This window comes from Pseudorca crassidens, chromosome 1 (genome assembly GCF_039906515.1).
Source record: "Pseudorca crassidens isolate mPseCra1 chromosome 1, mPseCra1.hap1, whole genome shotgun sequence".
NCBI lineage: Eukaryota > Metazoa > Chordata > Mammalia > Artiodactyla > Delphinidae > Pseudorca > Pseudorca crassidens.
Window position 1 is genome coordinate 174832195 of NC_090296.1, and position 16707 is coordinate 174848901.

At 43.9% G+C, this 16707-nt stretch overlaps 1 protein-coding gene across 1 annotated transcript in view; it reads right to left on the bottom strand.

Moving 5' to 3' along the window:
* Positions 1-16434, bottom strand: part of ITIH5 (inter-alpha-trypsin inhibitor heavy chain 5) — a 74413-nt gene extending 57979 nt beyond the window's left edge. Inside the window, exons 1-2 of the mRNA XM_067700808.1 lie at positions 16252-16434; positions 7230-7274 (exon numbers count right to left, since the gene is read on the bottom strand). Coding sequence (XP_067556909.1) covers positions 7230-7274; positions 16252-16341 — 135 coding nt within the window. The 5' untranslated portion in view covers positions 16342-16434. The remainder of the gene's footprint in view (positions 1-7229; positions 7275-16251) is intronic.
* Positions 16435-16707: the final 273 nt, after the last annotated feature.

A 16707-nucleotide genomic window follows, 5' to 3' on the forward strand; every position in this document is an offset into this window, starting at 1 on the left:
CTGCACTAGTGCCACATTCTGACATTTTCTAAAACTTTTTTTCTTTTTTTTCTTTTTTCTTTTGGGTTGCACCATGCAGCTTGCAGGATCTTAGTTCCCTGATCAGGGATTGAACCCGCACCCCCTGCCGTGGAAGCGCGGAGTCCTAACCACTGGACCACCAGGGAATTCGGCCCCCCCCAATATTTTTCTTATCAACTTATCACTTCTTTACACAAAAGTCGAGCACTACTAGGGAAAAAATCTTATTTAGTTTACGTCTTTGATAAACAGAGCATACAACTCTAGCTGCACAGCATTCCAAACAAAACGGAACTTCTACCATAAAGAGTCCTTGCCCTGGACTATTTCTAAAGTATTTAAAGATCTTCTGCACTTGGTACCCTTGAGATTATCTTTGATGTCATGTTGATTTGTTCTCATTTATGAGATAATTATCACTTAAAATCTCACTGCAATTAAAATGTGAAAATTAGGAGACGCCTGACAAAATGCTAAGTTTGACTACTATGGTATCTTCTTTTGCCTTAAGATTATGGATGTAGCAGAATTTTCCACAACATTACATCACGAGGAAGCACAGTTTATGGTGTGTAGCCCCGAGAGACAGGCTGAGAAAAGTTTCAAGAAACTATTTTAGTTTTACTGCTTCTGCCCAGTTAGTGTTTTCCCACAGGAGTCCCTGTGTTATTTACATGGATAGCCCTTGCCTTTCCGTGACTGCGCTGTCCGCCAAAAATCTATTAACATCAATTATGTGCAACTCTATCCCCCATCCCCGAAAGCTACCCATCCCTTCCCCTGCCCCTCCTGGCCTGTAAACACGTGGAAAAAAGGGGCCATGACTTATTCCTTTTTTCTCGCCCACAGCTCTCAGCAGAGAATCAAAATCAAAAACATTTGTAAAACTGAATTTTCAGAATCTTGAACAATTAGAGAAAAATAGATATCCTCCAAAGGGAAATAGTAATAAACTAGTATTTCAGAAGCACGACTCTAGATTCTATGATGGATTGGGAAGAAATATTACACACGATCTGTTCTCTCAAGGCGCGGTGGGAAGAAAGTGCAAAAAATAGAGAGAAGCACAGGAAGATATAGGGAGATATATGTATTTACTTTTTTTTATTGGAGTATAGTTGCTTTACAATGTTGTGTCAGTTTCTGCCGCACAGCAAAGTGAATCAGCTATACGTATACATATATCCCCTCTTTTTTGGATTTCCTTCCCATTTAGGTCACCACAGAGGACTGAGTAGAGTTCCCTGTGCTATATAGTAAGTTCTCATTAGTTATCTATTTTATACACAGTACTGTATATATGTCAATCCCAATGTCCCGATTCACCCCACCCCTCTCCTTTCCCCCTTGGTGTCCATATGTTTCTTCTCTACGTCTGTGTCTCTATTTCTGCTTTGCAAATAAGATCATCTATACCATTTTTCTAGATTCTACATATATGTGTTAATGTATATTTGTTTTTCTCCTTCTGACTTACTTCACTCTGTATGACAGTCTCTAGGTCCATGCACGTCTCTGCAACTGACACAATTTCATTCCTTTTTATGACTGAGTAATATTTACTGATTGACTAGAAGACTTTCCAGAGCTCAGAAGGAAGAGAAAACAGTGAAGACCATAAAAGTAAGAAAAGGCTTTTAAAGAGATGTAGAATTTACATGTGGTGAAAGAAAACAAAAAGAATATTCTAATAACACAAAAGACATAGAAATGGGAAGGAACCATAGCCCATTCCTGGCACAAGAATAGTGCAGTTTAGTTAGAAAGGAGGGCACACGGGGCGAAGAATATTGGCCAGGTACATAAAATCGTGAGGAGATGCACCACCCAAGGCCAAGCACAGAACCTGGAATGGGAGAGGTTTACGAAAATGTGTCATAAAAGAGAGGATATAAAACCATGGTCTAGGTTTTTCCCAAAGCACAGTTCTTAAAAATCCAACATGCTTCCCATATATGCATTCAACTCAGTATTTTGTTTGGGGATGTGGGCTGGAAAACAGGGGGCAGAAGTCAAGTCTTCCTGTGACATAATAATGTCTTCATTATCTTTTCTGAAAAAACGAAACAGATGGAAAAGCATTTTTAGGCAGGGAGTGTCTTAATTAGCTGCTCGGGGGACCAGAGGTTTCTGTGTAACTCATGTGAGTCACTTAAGATCAAGTCACCCAGAAGACATCCTGAATCCCCCAAGATGCCATCTGGAACTGTGACAGGGGAGTGTTTGCCACGGCCTTTGCCAGGAGCCAGGTCTCTTCTCAGAAGATTGACCTTCTGCTGTTTGATCCTGGTCTAAGAGTTCTTTGTCGACCACTAGAAGAAATCAGCCCAAAGGTGGGAGAGAACCTCAGAAACAACCTCATCAGCTCCTCTCACTTTATGGAGCTTGGCAATCGGCTGACCCCAGTCCAGAGATCTTTACTAAACCTGAATGCTTCTTCCTTTTGAGAAAAACACAGCGCATGCTGTTATTACATGAAGCAGAGGACTTCAGACAGGGCACCTCCCTGATGACTGTATTTACCACCCTGGGGAAATAATTTTCCTTCTGTAGACAGAGGGTGTCATCGGCTCTGAATTGCCTATTTGCAGTAATACATTCTATAGGGCAATATTTCATTATGTTTAGAGAGGAAACACAAAATGCAATTATCTTTTTTTTTTTTTTGCGGTACGCGGGCCTCTCACTGTTGTGGCCTCTCCCGTTGCGGAGCACAGGCTCCGGACGCACAGGCTCAGCGGCCATGGCTCATGGGCCCAGCCGCTCCGTGGCACGTGGGATCGTCCCGGACCGGGGCACGAACCCGTGTCCCCTGCAACGGCAGGCGGACTCTCAACCACTGCGCCACCAGGGAAGCCCGCAATTATCATCTTTATGCAGAAGAAAAATTCCATTCTGTATACCCCCTAAAACAGATAAACCACGATGGCTAGAGTTGGGAGCAGGGAGACAGACATGTACATAGCTGGCTCTCAGTGAGGTAACGGTGCCCAGCACCACACTACCTGCTGAACTGACTATATTTTCTTATTTTCGATACTCCTGATGCTCTGGCATTTGGGCTTTGATCTTGGAGAGGCTGCTCCTCCCAGGGCCAGCTGATTCCTAGAGATAACAAATGACGCCCCTGCAAGCACACCTTCGAGATACAACCAATCAGCACAGAGCCCTCTACCTCAACCTCCTCCTTTACCAAACTCTCACACACCCACCAATATTCCCCCTGCCCCGTATCACCCCAGGACCAGGTACCCAACCACTGGGGACCATTGCTGTAGCCCAGAGACTGCCAACATTATTCCAACTGCCCAATCCTAAGCTTACGCAGCATGCCTAACCTGACTCATCAATTTCTTCCTGTAGAAACCACAATAAAGGCTCTTGGCCACATTCTCTCTCTGTCCCTGCTGCCCCCTGACTGACCTGGTGCTTCCCCACAGAGCGCTGCCATGCCTCTCATCCCTTGGGACCTCTGAGTATAAACTTCCTCCTTCGTGAGGATCATTTCCGTGTCTGTGTGTCTCACCACATCTGCTCAAAACATATCCCGGCTACAAATTTTAGAATATCTGCTAGGAAGGGGATGCCAAGACACAGCCCCTGCCATCGGGAGGTTAAAGGATGGCGGTGAATTATTTTAGGAAAACAGGCCAGTAGCTGTTAAGCACCATGGAGACTCAGAAAAAAAGATACTCCTGTTTTTCAAAACATACACATTTTTGGCGTCTGTGATACAAGAGCTTCCTTAAAAGAGTATCTACTTAATTCAGAATAAAATCAAGCAAATCCCCAGGGGTCCATGAGCTGGCAGTGACAGGAGGGTACAAGCTGTGACCACCACGTCCTCTTCGTTAATTAGAGTAGAGAACATTCAGATTAGTGTGGTATGGCTAGAACACAAAATACAAGGAGACTCGGGTAAACGAGGGCTACAGAGGCAGGCAGGAGCCAGATCACAAGGGGCCACAGATGTCCTCAGAGTTAATCCTACAGGTGATACAAAGTCACTGAAGGCATTTGCCAAAGAGAGCGATGCACCAGACCTATGCTGGAAAGATCATTCTGGTACTGTTTGGATGGGTAAATCAAGTCCACATCACAACATTATAAATACATGCATCAATAAAAGTGAGGCTTTTAACGTTACTAGATTTCTAAGAAAATTTAAGAGATTGTATAGAACAGTCTAAGCCAAAGGGCCAAGGAAATCTTTTTAACCAAGAATGAAACCTTGAAGGGTATAAAGAAGAGATAAACTTATTTATTACTCAGGAACTTAAAGCTTTTATATGGCAACTATACTATATACAAAGTTAATAGACAAGTAACAGATTTAGGGGAGAACTCTTCCAATTCAGAAGACAGAGTATGTACAGCACACAAAGATTTCTTACATACTGACAATTAGGGGATAAAAAAACACAATAGAAAAATGGGTGCAGGAAAAATTTCACAGAAGAATGACTCTGAATGGCCAATAAATATATGGGGGAAAGTCCAGACTCAGGGAAATGCACATTAAAGGAACAATGAGGTATCACTTTAAATCTAAGAGACTGACAAATCAAAAGGAGTAATTATAGCACTGCTGGCAGAAACGTACATATTCATCACTGCTGACAGAAATGAAATTAAGACATAAGGTACTAGGTGTATTCAAAAAGTAGCCTGACTACATCTATCAAAATTAAAAGTGTGTGTGCACTCCGACTCAGCAATCCTCTGACTGAAAATCTCAGCCACAGAATTAAAAGCACCCACATAATAGAAAAAAAAATTTTTGCAGCAGCATTTACAGGGGCAAAAAAATTGGAAAAATATTGAAAGCTCATCAATAGTAGAATGCTTGATAAACCATCGTGTGCCAACAACCTGTAATATTTTTTCACCATCTCAAAGAATGGATAGAGGCAGGCCAGGTGAGGCACTGTTGAGTGAAAATAATAAGAAACAGAAAAATACAATCAGGTGAGGAGGCAGCTGTGTGTATAAGTGACAAGCACAGACTCAGAAGCTAGACTGCTGGGACTCAAAATCCTGGTTCAACCACCTCTTTCGGAAAGTGTAATCTTGGACAAGTGGCTCAATCTCTCTGAACCTCGGTTTTCGCATCTGTAAAATGTCTCTATATTTGGTTGAGCTATGACACATGAGGCGCTCAGGACAGTGCCTGGCACGTGGTCAGCATGCAGGGAACAGTAGCTGTGGTTACATGGTCCCACTGTCTGAAAGCAAATATGAGAACCCTCATACATGCCAAGGTACACGAGGGTCCCCCACCTGCCTCTGCCATGATGTTTTTCTCATGGCATCTTCTCTATTCCTAACACACTTCACCATTTATTTATTGACTGTGTCTATCTCTGCCCCGCTTTAGAATTCAAGCTCTATGAAAGACAGGGTCTTTTGCCTGTTTCGTTCATTGCTATACTCCCAATGCCTTGAACATCTCTGGGCAGATAGTAAGGATTCAAAAAAATACTTGTTGGGAATTCCCTGGCAGTCCAGTGGTTAGGACTCGGCGCTTTCACTGCAAGCAGCAACGGGTTCAATCCCTGGTCAGGGAACTAAGATCCCACAAGCCGCGTGGCTTGGCCAAAAACAAAACAAAACAAAACAAAAACCTTGTTGAATGAATGAATATGTGTATCCATGTCTTGCTGGGAGACTACTGTCCATGAGTCTGGTATTTCTGCACATTTTCTGTGCAGAGGCACTGGCTACCTCTGTTTTGTACTGCATTTTCCAGGATATTTGTATAATGAACAGCTTGGGAAGAGAGAGGTGGGGTTTTCCTTCAGAGCAAAGGGCAGGTTGGCTTAAAGTCCAGAATAATAAAGAGAATGTCTCCCTCCAGGGCAAAGATCAGGCAGGCTTAGTGTTCATTACAAAAGAGGCAGGTTCCCTAAGCTTAGCGTTTCTCTCTTTTTTTTTTTTGACTAATATTTATTGGAGTATGGTTGATTCACAATGCTGTGCTCGTTTCTGCTGTACAGCAAAGGGAACCAGTTATACCTATACACATACCCACTCTTTTTTAGATTCTTTTCCCACATAGGTCATCACAGAGTACTGAGTAGAGTTCCCTGTGCTATACAGTACCTCTCTTGTGATAAAACCAACCATGTGTGTAGGTGTCGCCTGGCCCTCTCTGTATCACTACATGAGAACTGAGCTGGAGGAAAGGCACCAATCCTGCCACTCTGACTTCTGCTCTTACTGTGAGTAATAAATCATCCTTCATCTCTGGCCCAGGAGTCTCCTGTTTTGTGCCAGCATCCATGAAACAGCAACAGACTAGCTTATTGGCTTGTAAGTAGGGTAAAAATCTAGACTCTTCACAATTCTTTACCCGTTTATGTTCACATATGTCTGTGTATGATGATGTGAACATGAACAAAAACATGAGACAATGAGGTTAGCAAACCTGGGGTATGGGGAGTCGGGATTGGGAGGATAGGAGAAGGGAGGGGAGGAAGAGGCCATGCAGAAAACGATGAGAATACAAAGTCCTGGTCCAAATAAAGATGGTAATGATTGCGACATTGGTCATGGTCAATCCAGCCTTGACTCGACCACCAGCCAGGAGTGCGGAGGCCTCGGGTAAATGGCTCATTCCTGAGGATGTACAGAGGAATCCACAGCCTCAGAGACTGAAGGCGTGTCCCCACATTTTGATAGATCACGGCACACACAGCGGGAAGGAAGGACTGAGATCATTTCAGTTAAATGCTTAGAATCCTGAACATCTGCCCAAGTTCCATCTGGAAACCTCCAGCATGCACTGAGAGCCTGGACCAACTTCCATTACACAAAGCTTTAATCTATAAATGGGAATTCTTTGCTTGCTTTAGCTGTTGACTTCACAACACAGCCTTTATTTCTTGTGTAAGAACATCATAAAAAAGTAAAGATTCACTTAGGTGTTGGGCTTTTTTCTAAGAAGGTCTTTGAAAACTTCATACTTTGTCCTTACGGTTCTACTGGAATAATCAGGTCTCTTTTCAGAAAAAAAATCCACTTAAAGAAAGCCTTATAAAAGCCTATAAAAGAAAGCCTTACAGAAGCTACACTGTTTCATGTTCGATTTCTTCTACATGCAATTTATAAGCTTTGGGGGAGCTGCGAACATAGTTATTGCCTGGTTCAAAATACACAGAATAGCAAGGGGAACAGATTTTTAAGAGAATATACGTGAATATACGTACCAGCCTTTGCAACAGCCTGACTTGCCTTGGGACCCTGAGTGCAACCTAGAAGAAGAAAAGAGACATGAAATATGATCGTGAGGTCATTCTCATGTGAGTTACATGAGTGGGGTTAAAACCAATTCAAATTCATGCAAAGGGTTATCCATCCTGAAAAGCAGTTTTGACCTGTAACCAGGGAGCATCCAGGCCAGGATTAGAATTCATCCCTCTCAGACCTGGCTGACTGCTGAACCCATGATGTCACACCCCCTCCTCACCTGAGGGTTCTTACATCTGTTAGGGGAAGACAGATGAAATGGCCAGGACAGAGTTCATTAGAATATCTGTTTTCGGTTTCCATTCATTTTTGGCTTAAAAATCGGCTCTTTGCTGTTGTGTCTGCTACAACGAGTAAACCTGTCAGCTCAACTCTGATGGGCTCATTTACTCTGCTCAAAACTCCAGGAAACTCTGGAAGCAAAACTGAACTTACCTTGAACTTTCTTACTGTGTTTTTTTGTGGATGATTTGTTATACTTTCCCACATGCAGAGGAGGGGCAGGGGACGGTAATAACATCCTTATTTTTAAAAATCATATAATAATTAACCAGCCCCTCTGGACTAATTTAAAAGTCCTAGCTGGTTGCTGATTATTTCTCATGACACATCACTGTTTAAAGAACAGAAGTGTTAACTACCGCTGCTGTGAGTGATGAATCGGCCTTTCTGGAGGGCAGTTTGACAATGTCGATCACAGACTTGGAAAATATGCTTAGACTGTATGCATGCCTTTTTCAACAGCTTTATGAGGTATAATTTACAAACAATAAAATTCATTCATTTAAAACAATTCAATGTTTTTTAGTGTATGCACAGAGTTGTGCAATCACCACGACAATCAAGTTAGAACGTTTTTATTGTCCTAACAGAAAGGCTCCCAACCCCAGCCTTTGCCCTGGGCCCAGGCAACCACTAATCTACTTTGTCTCTATGGATTTACTCATTCTGGGCATTTCATATACACGGAATCATACCATATGTGGTCATTTATTACTGGCTTTTTTCACTTAGCGTAATCTTGTAGCGTTTATCAGCACTTTGTTCTTTTTTACGTCTGAATAATATTCCATTGGGTGGATACACCACATTTTGTTTATCCATTGGCCAGTTGATGGACGTTTAGGTTATTTCTACTTTTTGGCTATTATTTATAATGTGGAACTTGAACTCTATGAACATTCACATAGAGTTCTTTGTGTTGGACATATGTTTTCAGTTTCCTCAGGCAGATACCCACAAGTGGAATTCCTGGATCATATGATAAATTTAACTTTTAAGAAATAGATAAACCAGTTTTCAAAGCAGCTGCAACATTTTACATTTCCACCAGTATGCACGTCTTCTAATTTAGAAATCCTAGTTTCAGAAAAGCATCATATGGGCGAAAAATCAATAGGAAAAAAAATGAATGTACAAAAAAATTCTTTGCAACTTTTAAAACAATTGCTAATCATTGGAAATACCCTAACATATCCTTTAAAAATGGTTTGGTTCAATATATTATGATACATTGATTAATTAGAATATAGCTATTGAAAATAATACTATGGGCCTATATTTACTGACATCAATGTTAATTTTACTAGACTTCTGTGCTGTTCACCAAATATTTCTCCAACTCTCTGCCAGAAGGATTGCATTTCCTGGCCCCCTTGTGGGAAGACAGAGCCACGGGACTGGCTCTGGCCAATAAGTTATGAATGTTAAGTGGCATCTGTCACTTCTGTGCCAAGGATTTGATCGCAGGTGTGAGGTCCTCCAGAACTGCCTTTTCTCACCGGCATAGTAATTAGCAACGTTTGATATGGTCACTGCTCCACCAAGCCCAAGATCACACTTGCTGCACCGACAATCCAAGATGGACAAGTCATACAAGCAAGAAACAAACGTTTGTCATTTAAGTCACTGAGATTTGGGGGTTGTTACCCCAGTACAGCCTGGCCTGTCCTCACTTATACATTCAGCCATATTTTAAGTGATTAAATCAGGTAGCAAAACGCTATCTTTAACATGATCTCATTTTTATAAGTGTCTACGTATGTAGAATGTGCCCAAAATGCTAATGGCTGTTACCTTTGAGCGATTAAATTCTTCTTCTTTAAACTTTTTTGGACTACCTCAGTTTTGGACAAATTACTGTGTATCATTTCCAAATAGGAAAAAAAAACAATAAAGATATTTCCATTTTGTAAACTCAAAGTATGACAGAAACTGGTTTAACCACTATCCTCTCCCTGATCCCTCCTGAAAATAGATAATGCTACTGTACATTACCATTATAAGCCATTATAGAGTCTCCTATTCTACAGAACATGGAATAGAAAGAATTAGTACAGGGTTTTAGGTTGACATCGGCCCTGGCTCCATGAGAACCAAACAATGACTAGGAGGACACTGGTTTCTATTTCTAAAATGACATGGGATGATTGGGACCGTCCAAGGAAAGCCAGAATAAGTTTCCTGGGCAAGGTCTCCATCGGGTCTGCAGGCTCAGCTCAGGCCTCTCCCTTCCTAAAATTGTGGAATAGGCTGGGGACCACTTAAGAGAGCCATGGTCAGAAGGGAAGCTCAGGCCTGCGCAGGTATTATGTTCTCCGGTTGATCTAAAGTATTTCTTTGAAGTCTCCTCCTTTGTAAAGTAGGTTTTCCAAGAAAATAAACAAGCATTAAGGAGAACAAGAGAGGCTGGTTTCTCATTTTTGAGATGACTGGCCTCTCAGGGGATCACGATGGCTACACTTCAGTCCAAATTTAGACTCGGACTGAACCAGAATCAAAACTTCCTGGTACCAGCTAGGATTAGAAGTGGAAATGACAGCAGTCATCTTCATTGTTTTTAGTTAGGAATTCCTGATCCCTTTTACAAGGCAAGAGTTTTCCATCTCAGAGCATGGACCGCCAGATAATAGACTTAAGAGATGGCTCAAATAGGATTTTTTGCTCCTACTGAGCTGAGCTTGCTTCTCCAGCATCAGAACAGATGTCCAGACCACAGTGTTTACTGCGAAATACCAGCCATGACCTTTGTCATCAAGGACCATACTACCTAACCGGAAAGAAGTACACTCAGGAACACTTAGTAGACGAGGTAATTTTTACAAAGGAAATGGAAAAAAGAAGAGTTCACTATGTTCTCAGATGACCGTGAGAGGCTTTACAATGGAGGGATGGCTAGAAGTAGTTGTGTAGGATGTTTGTTGGCATGGAATGAAAGGGGAAGGGAAATTTACAGAGCATCCAGTTCAATACGGGAAGCATGCTGGGAAAAAGCTCAGAATCTGCCTCTTTAGCTCACATGGACCAAGCAGCATTCCCTACCAGGATGTGCAAGGGTGGCTGAAGACTGCCTCTGCACAAAGAATGTAGCGGTAACACCGTCAGAGCTGGAGGACTGGAATCTCCATCCACTCCATCATCGGACAGTCCAGCCAGAGGTAGAAAACAGCAGGCACTGCTTCATGTTCGTAATTTGGATAACAGAGATGGTATTTTCCCGCCAGAATCGATCACAGGGTTGGAACAGGATTGGGAGGGAAGAGAAGCACCGTGAAAGCGTTCCAGAAAATCCACAGATGGGAAAGAGCACAGGAAAGGAGAAGAGGAGGGAACCCTAATTCCACCCAGGGTGAGGGATATCGTGAACACGTAGAACACACACACACACATGCCCATTACGGATGGATGCTTTAATGACCCGCGTGACCTGAAAGAGGGACAGAAAGGCAGGGTTCACGTCCTCAGGCTGTACTTAGGCCAGCCTCAGCCACACACCATCAAACGGCTGAAGACAGGAGTTCCTGGCGGGCTCTGTGCCAGAAATGTATCTACCCGCCGGGCTCCATCTTCTGAGGGCATTCTGAAAACCTGAAACCAAGAGCCAGGAACTCAGGAGTCTGCTGCCTCAGAGATCTGATACAGGACCTGACACCAAACCCAGGGCTACAGGCTGCAAAGCACGGGAGCTGCCACCCATCACCTGGACCGAGGACAGTTAGTCTGGGAGGATCCCAATTCTCAAAAGTTCTCTTCCTTTGGAGAAATGTTGCTGCAGGTTGTCCTGCTATGAACTTCTTGCCATTTGGGAGGCCCATAACCTCAGCAATGGAAGAAGAAACTTCTTTGGGGGGCTGAAATTCCAAACAATTTTCCAGGCAGCTGGAAAAACAAAAACAAAACCCAAACCAACTATCCTTAGGCAAGTCACCTTGTTTCTTTTAACCTGTGAGAAACAAGGGAAATGGATCTGGTTTGTGGGAAGATAATGAGGAGGGTGGGACCACCCCCCAACCCCACAAAGAAAGCTCAGGTCTCCATCCTATGGCCCCATTTTCCTAAACGGACCCTCTGCTCCTTAGATACAGAAAGCTTACAGGACCTCCAGCTGGACCTCTGACAGCACCGTGGGCACGGATGCTTTATGTTAGCGCATCCAAGACTTTAGGAGAACGTTAGTTAGGAACACTAAGCCACATACGACTCATCGCCCAGCTCGCAGGACTCCCCCATCCTTCTCCCCACCTCCCCCTCAAAGAAACCAGATATGGCTGGCTCTGGTTCGGGAGGGAGGAAATCTCTGGAATCTCTCCTGTTAATACCCTTCTTCCCCATCCAGCCTTAGGACTCCATTGCAACGATCACACCCGTGCACATAAAGGAGACATTATCGAGTGGTCTGGAGCTCACAGAATCTTTCCGTGACTTTCCTTTTCAAAGCGTTAAGAAAAAAACAAAACTGGTCTTGATTTTCTGTTTTCCCAAATGCAAAGGTTCTGAGTGAGAGACTATAAAACTTAAAACCGCAGAAATGCTCGATTCAGGGAATTAGAAATGTATCACCACTGTGCGTGCGGTACCAGAAGCCTACGCTGAACACAATCTATGTGCCAGGAGCTACAAATTAAAATCGTGTTTAAACAAATTACGTTACATTGTAAATATGAAAGTGGCGGTCTTTGGAGGCGTCATTGAGAGCCCGGCTTGGCATTCAGCACTCCTGGGTTCTAATCTAGGCTCTGAAATATCACTTGCGTGCATCACTTCCCCTGGGTGGACTTCCACAGTTCCCCTGGAGCATAAGCTAGCTGAGGCCTTCCTTGCAGTGGCAGAGATTCAACCAGGCTGTGCATAAATAACCCAAATAGCTAATAGGACCTGAGTGCTTACTATATGTAAGTGCTGTGCCTAAATCAACTCATTTTATCCTCACAACAAACAGGAGCAGAAGTGGGTTTGTTACTTTTTATTTAATAGTTTATGATTGTTTAGAAGCTAATAAAAGGTGAGCGTCAGGATCCTTCACTTGCACGGTCCCTTAACAAACGGTGGTATTCGTAGTGTTTGTCAAAATGTGTCATTTGCTGTGATTTATTTATCCTTCTAAATAAATGTTTATTTTAGCACTTTTAGCATTTAGCATTTTTCTTTAAGAGGGCTTTGCCCATTATATAAACTTGACTCCTCTCTCAAAACTTAGATCCACCCCTGCCTATGAAGTAGGAACCATTAACAACGCCATCTTGCAGGTGAGGAAACGGAGACCCAGAGAGGTTAAGTTACTTGCCCAAGTACACACAGCCAGTAAGTGGTGGGATCCAGATTTGAACCCAGGCAGTCTGGTTCCACTTGGGGTGCTCTTAACCATATACTTTATTGCTTCTTATTATTTCTACACAGAGCTCCTAGCAAACTCTCCCTGACACTCAACACTTGGTGCCTACTACTATTATGTAAATTAAAAACTGCTTTTGTAATAATGGGAACACAGCTCCATCCTTAGTTAAAGAAACCATGTCAGTTTGAGGGACTTCCCTGGTGGTCCAGCGGTTAAGAATCGCCTTCCAATGCATGGGACGCGGGTTCGATTCCTGGTTGGGGAACCAAGATCCCGCATGCCGCTGGGCAACTAAGCCCGCGAGCCCGCGTGCCACAACTACAGAGAAGCCCGCGAGCCACAATGAAGGCATGACACAGCCAAAAATAAATAAATAAATATTAAAAAAAAAAAAAGAAACCACATCAATTTGAAAGCAGGCTGATTTTATACAAGAGTCTTGCTTTTTAATATTGATTTCCTGAAAGATTCTTTCAAAGCTGAATTAGTCTAAGTGTGGTCCATGCATCACCTGCATCAGGACCATCTGGGTCCCACCCAAACCTAGTGGATGGAAATTGATGGGGGTGGGGCATAGGAATCTGAATGTTTGAAGAGCCCCCTGAGCGTCTTTCTGCAAGATAAAGTTTGAAAACCACTGCAGATAGTAGGTTTATTACACTACGGTAACACTGTTTACAGATGAGGTGGAGAGGGAGGAAGGGACTTGAATCTAGGATATTATTAGTAATATTTTCAATTAAAGGTATATAACAAGCTAATAGGCAAGCTGCAACACAAGAATTGTAACACAAGCTAATAGGCAAGTTCAGGTACATTAAAATATACATATTCATTGACATTTAAACATTGTTCACCAAATACCATATGATATCACTTATATGTGGAATTTAAAACTGGACATAAATGAACCTATCTATGAAACAGAAGCGAATCAGGGACATAGAGAATAGACTGGTGGTCGCCAAGGGGGAGGGATGGTGGGAGAGGTCTGGATTGGGAGTTAGGGATTAGCAGACGCCAACTATTATATACAGAAAGGATAAATAACAAGGTCCTACTGTATAGCACAGGGAAGTATATTCAATATCCTGTGATAAACCAGAATGGAAAAGAATATGAAAAAGAATGTAAATATATATATATGTATAACTGAATCACTTTGCTATACAGCAGAAATTAACACATTGTAATTCAACTATACTTGAATAAAAAATAAAATTTTAAAAAATTGTTCACATATAATTTTGAAGACCATAATTATTGAGACCAAAGCACTAACTGCATTGCCAGGCACCATTCTAAGTATATTAACTATTTTAATCTTCAAAATCCTTTTAATTAAGTAATCTCATCATCCCCATTCTCAAGATGGGTAAATAGGGGCTCATAGATGTTAATTAACTCCCCAGTAACTGCAGAGCCAGGATTCAAACCCAGGAAGTCTGGTTCTGGAGCCTGTGCTCTCAAATCCTACATCTTATACACACACACAAATTTTTTTAATAGAGTATAAAAAGGTAAAATCGCAAATTTTCACAGAACTTTATATTTGGAGTCTTTTCTGATTTAGTCATTTTCCAGATGAATAAATAGTGCCGTGAGTTGACGAATGCATGAAGTCACTAAAATGGGCTAAACCTATGTTCTTCTATTCAGGGAAGTTCAGTGTTAAGCCTACTTGGACTTGCAGATGTCAGAGCTTTAATCCCTCCTCCCAGCTCATAAACAGAATCTTTGTTTCAGTGCTTCCCACATTCTTCTCCCTCCGCCCCCTAAAAAAAGTTTTAGGATCTTTACCCTAAATTCCTACCCTCAGCATTTCAGCTGCCCAAGCCTGACAGCAGCCACCAACATTAAGTGCTGACACCATTCCCTGCACCTTAGGTGTATTAACTATCCAATCCTCATCACCCTGTTCTCTCTCACTTTTCACAGAATTGGAGATTGAAGCACCCAGGACCTTGCTCAGCGTCACAGAGCTGGTAAGTGCCAGAATCAGGAATCGAGCCCAGGCACCAAGTCTATGCCCTTAACCACTGACCAAAACAGCTACCATTTCTTGAGCACCCACTGTATACCAGGTCCTTTACATAAACTAGCAGCTGGATCCTTACAAGTATGCTCAAGAGGAGGTGTGTTCCGTGCTGTGATGGACAGTAAAGGAAGGCTCAGAGAAGGTAAGCAGCTTGTCCAGACCATACAGCTGTAAAAGGCAAAGGAGAGACCAGCCTTTCTCTCTGGATCCGAAGCCTGCATGTTTCTCCTCCACCGAACAGCCTCCTGGAATTTTTATGGGTTATTCCTCCTGATAGTCCTACAAGAGAATGACCATTTCTTCCATTTCACAGATAAGCACATCCTTGAGGGAGTGTCAACATGAAAGTAACTACGGGATGTTTAGGTAGATTCTGTTTTCCAGATCTGCTCTTCAAACCAAGGTGCTGGGAAAGGGGACACAAAGTATACTTGCTTATCTCTTCTTCCCATCCTGTGAAAGCATGCTATCAGCTAAACAATTTAAATACGTGTGTGTAAACAGCACCAGGAGACACAGAAATGCACTGTCTACTTCAGAAATGCACTGTCTACTTTAATCAGGACAGAGCCATTTCTCCCTATAAGGTCTGTGCTTTGAAAACTGTTCCAACCTGTTTTATACTCTTCAAAGAGCTTTCCTATCCATGGGGCGTTGTACTGAGATTTCATATTTGCAGGTTTCATTCACCTGTGAGGTTAAGCCATTTAAAAAACTCTGGCAGATACACAGAATATTAACCAGGGTAACTGAGACCCTTTGGTTCTTGATCCTCTGCCCATCATCTGGCCACCTTTAAACTGCTAAAGCATTGATAAGAACCTGATGGAAAGTCGTGTTCTCCCGGTTTTCAGATGGAAAAAGCAGAGGCTTCCAGGAGTTTGGAACTTTTCCTATATGTGCTTTCTCTCTGGAACAACTAGGAACCGACAGCAACAACACACTACCCCCACACACGAGTCTTAAAGAATCCTGTAGTTAACTTGGGGCTCTGGCTCAGAAATGAACAACAAAAAACTAGCAGAAACCCGCGCAGGTAACAGGAGCCAAGGAGATTTGGTTCTGCAGGACTTTGAAGTGGCAGACACAACTCTGCAAGAAACTTCGCCAGCCAGACGCTCTCCTCGAGGGACCAGTAGATGGGGAAGTTCCCGAGCAGAAGGCTGGGGACAGAGAGGAGGTGGAGGAAAGATGTGACAGGAGATGGGGGTGAACCCTCCCTCTCTAGCGTCCAGGATCCTGTCCGGCAGCCACGCGCCCGAAGGAGGCGGTGGGAAAGGGCGGCAGCCCGCGTCCGGGACCCGCCTTGGGCCCCCCGAACTCCACTTACTTGCTCCGAAGTGTCCCCCCAGCTCTGCACCTCTTCCAGCGACCCCGCGCAGAAAGGCAGGGCCAAGCACAGCCCGAGCAGCGGGAGCATGGCAGGGCCGGGGCGGTGTCACCGGAATGCGGCGGGACGCGGCGGGACGCGCCGGGTACAGCGCGGGGTACGGCGCGAGGTGCAGCGCTGGGCTCGCGGGGGCGAACGCGCGCGGCCCCGCCCCCGCGCCCCACAGGCCCCGCCCCCCGCACGCCCCGCCCGGGCCCCTCACCACCACAGACCCCGCCCCACCGCGTACCCCTCCCCGGCCCCACCTCCGCACCCTCCGGCCCCGCCCCTTCGGTCCCTCCCCCTCGCCCCTCCGACCCTGCACTCCCGCGAGACCCCCGGCTCCGGCCCAGCATTCCCGCGAGCTCCGCCCCCATCCTGCCCCGCGCCCCTGCACCCACACCGGTTACCCCCGCA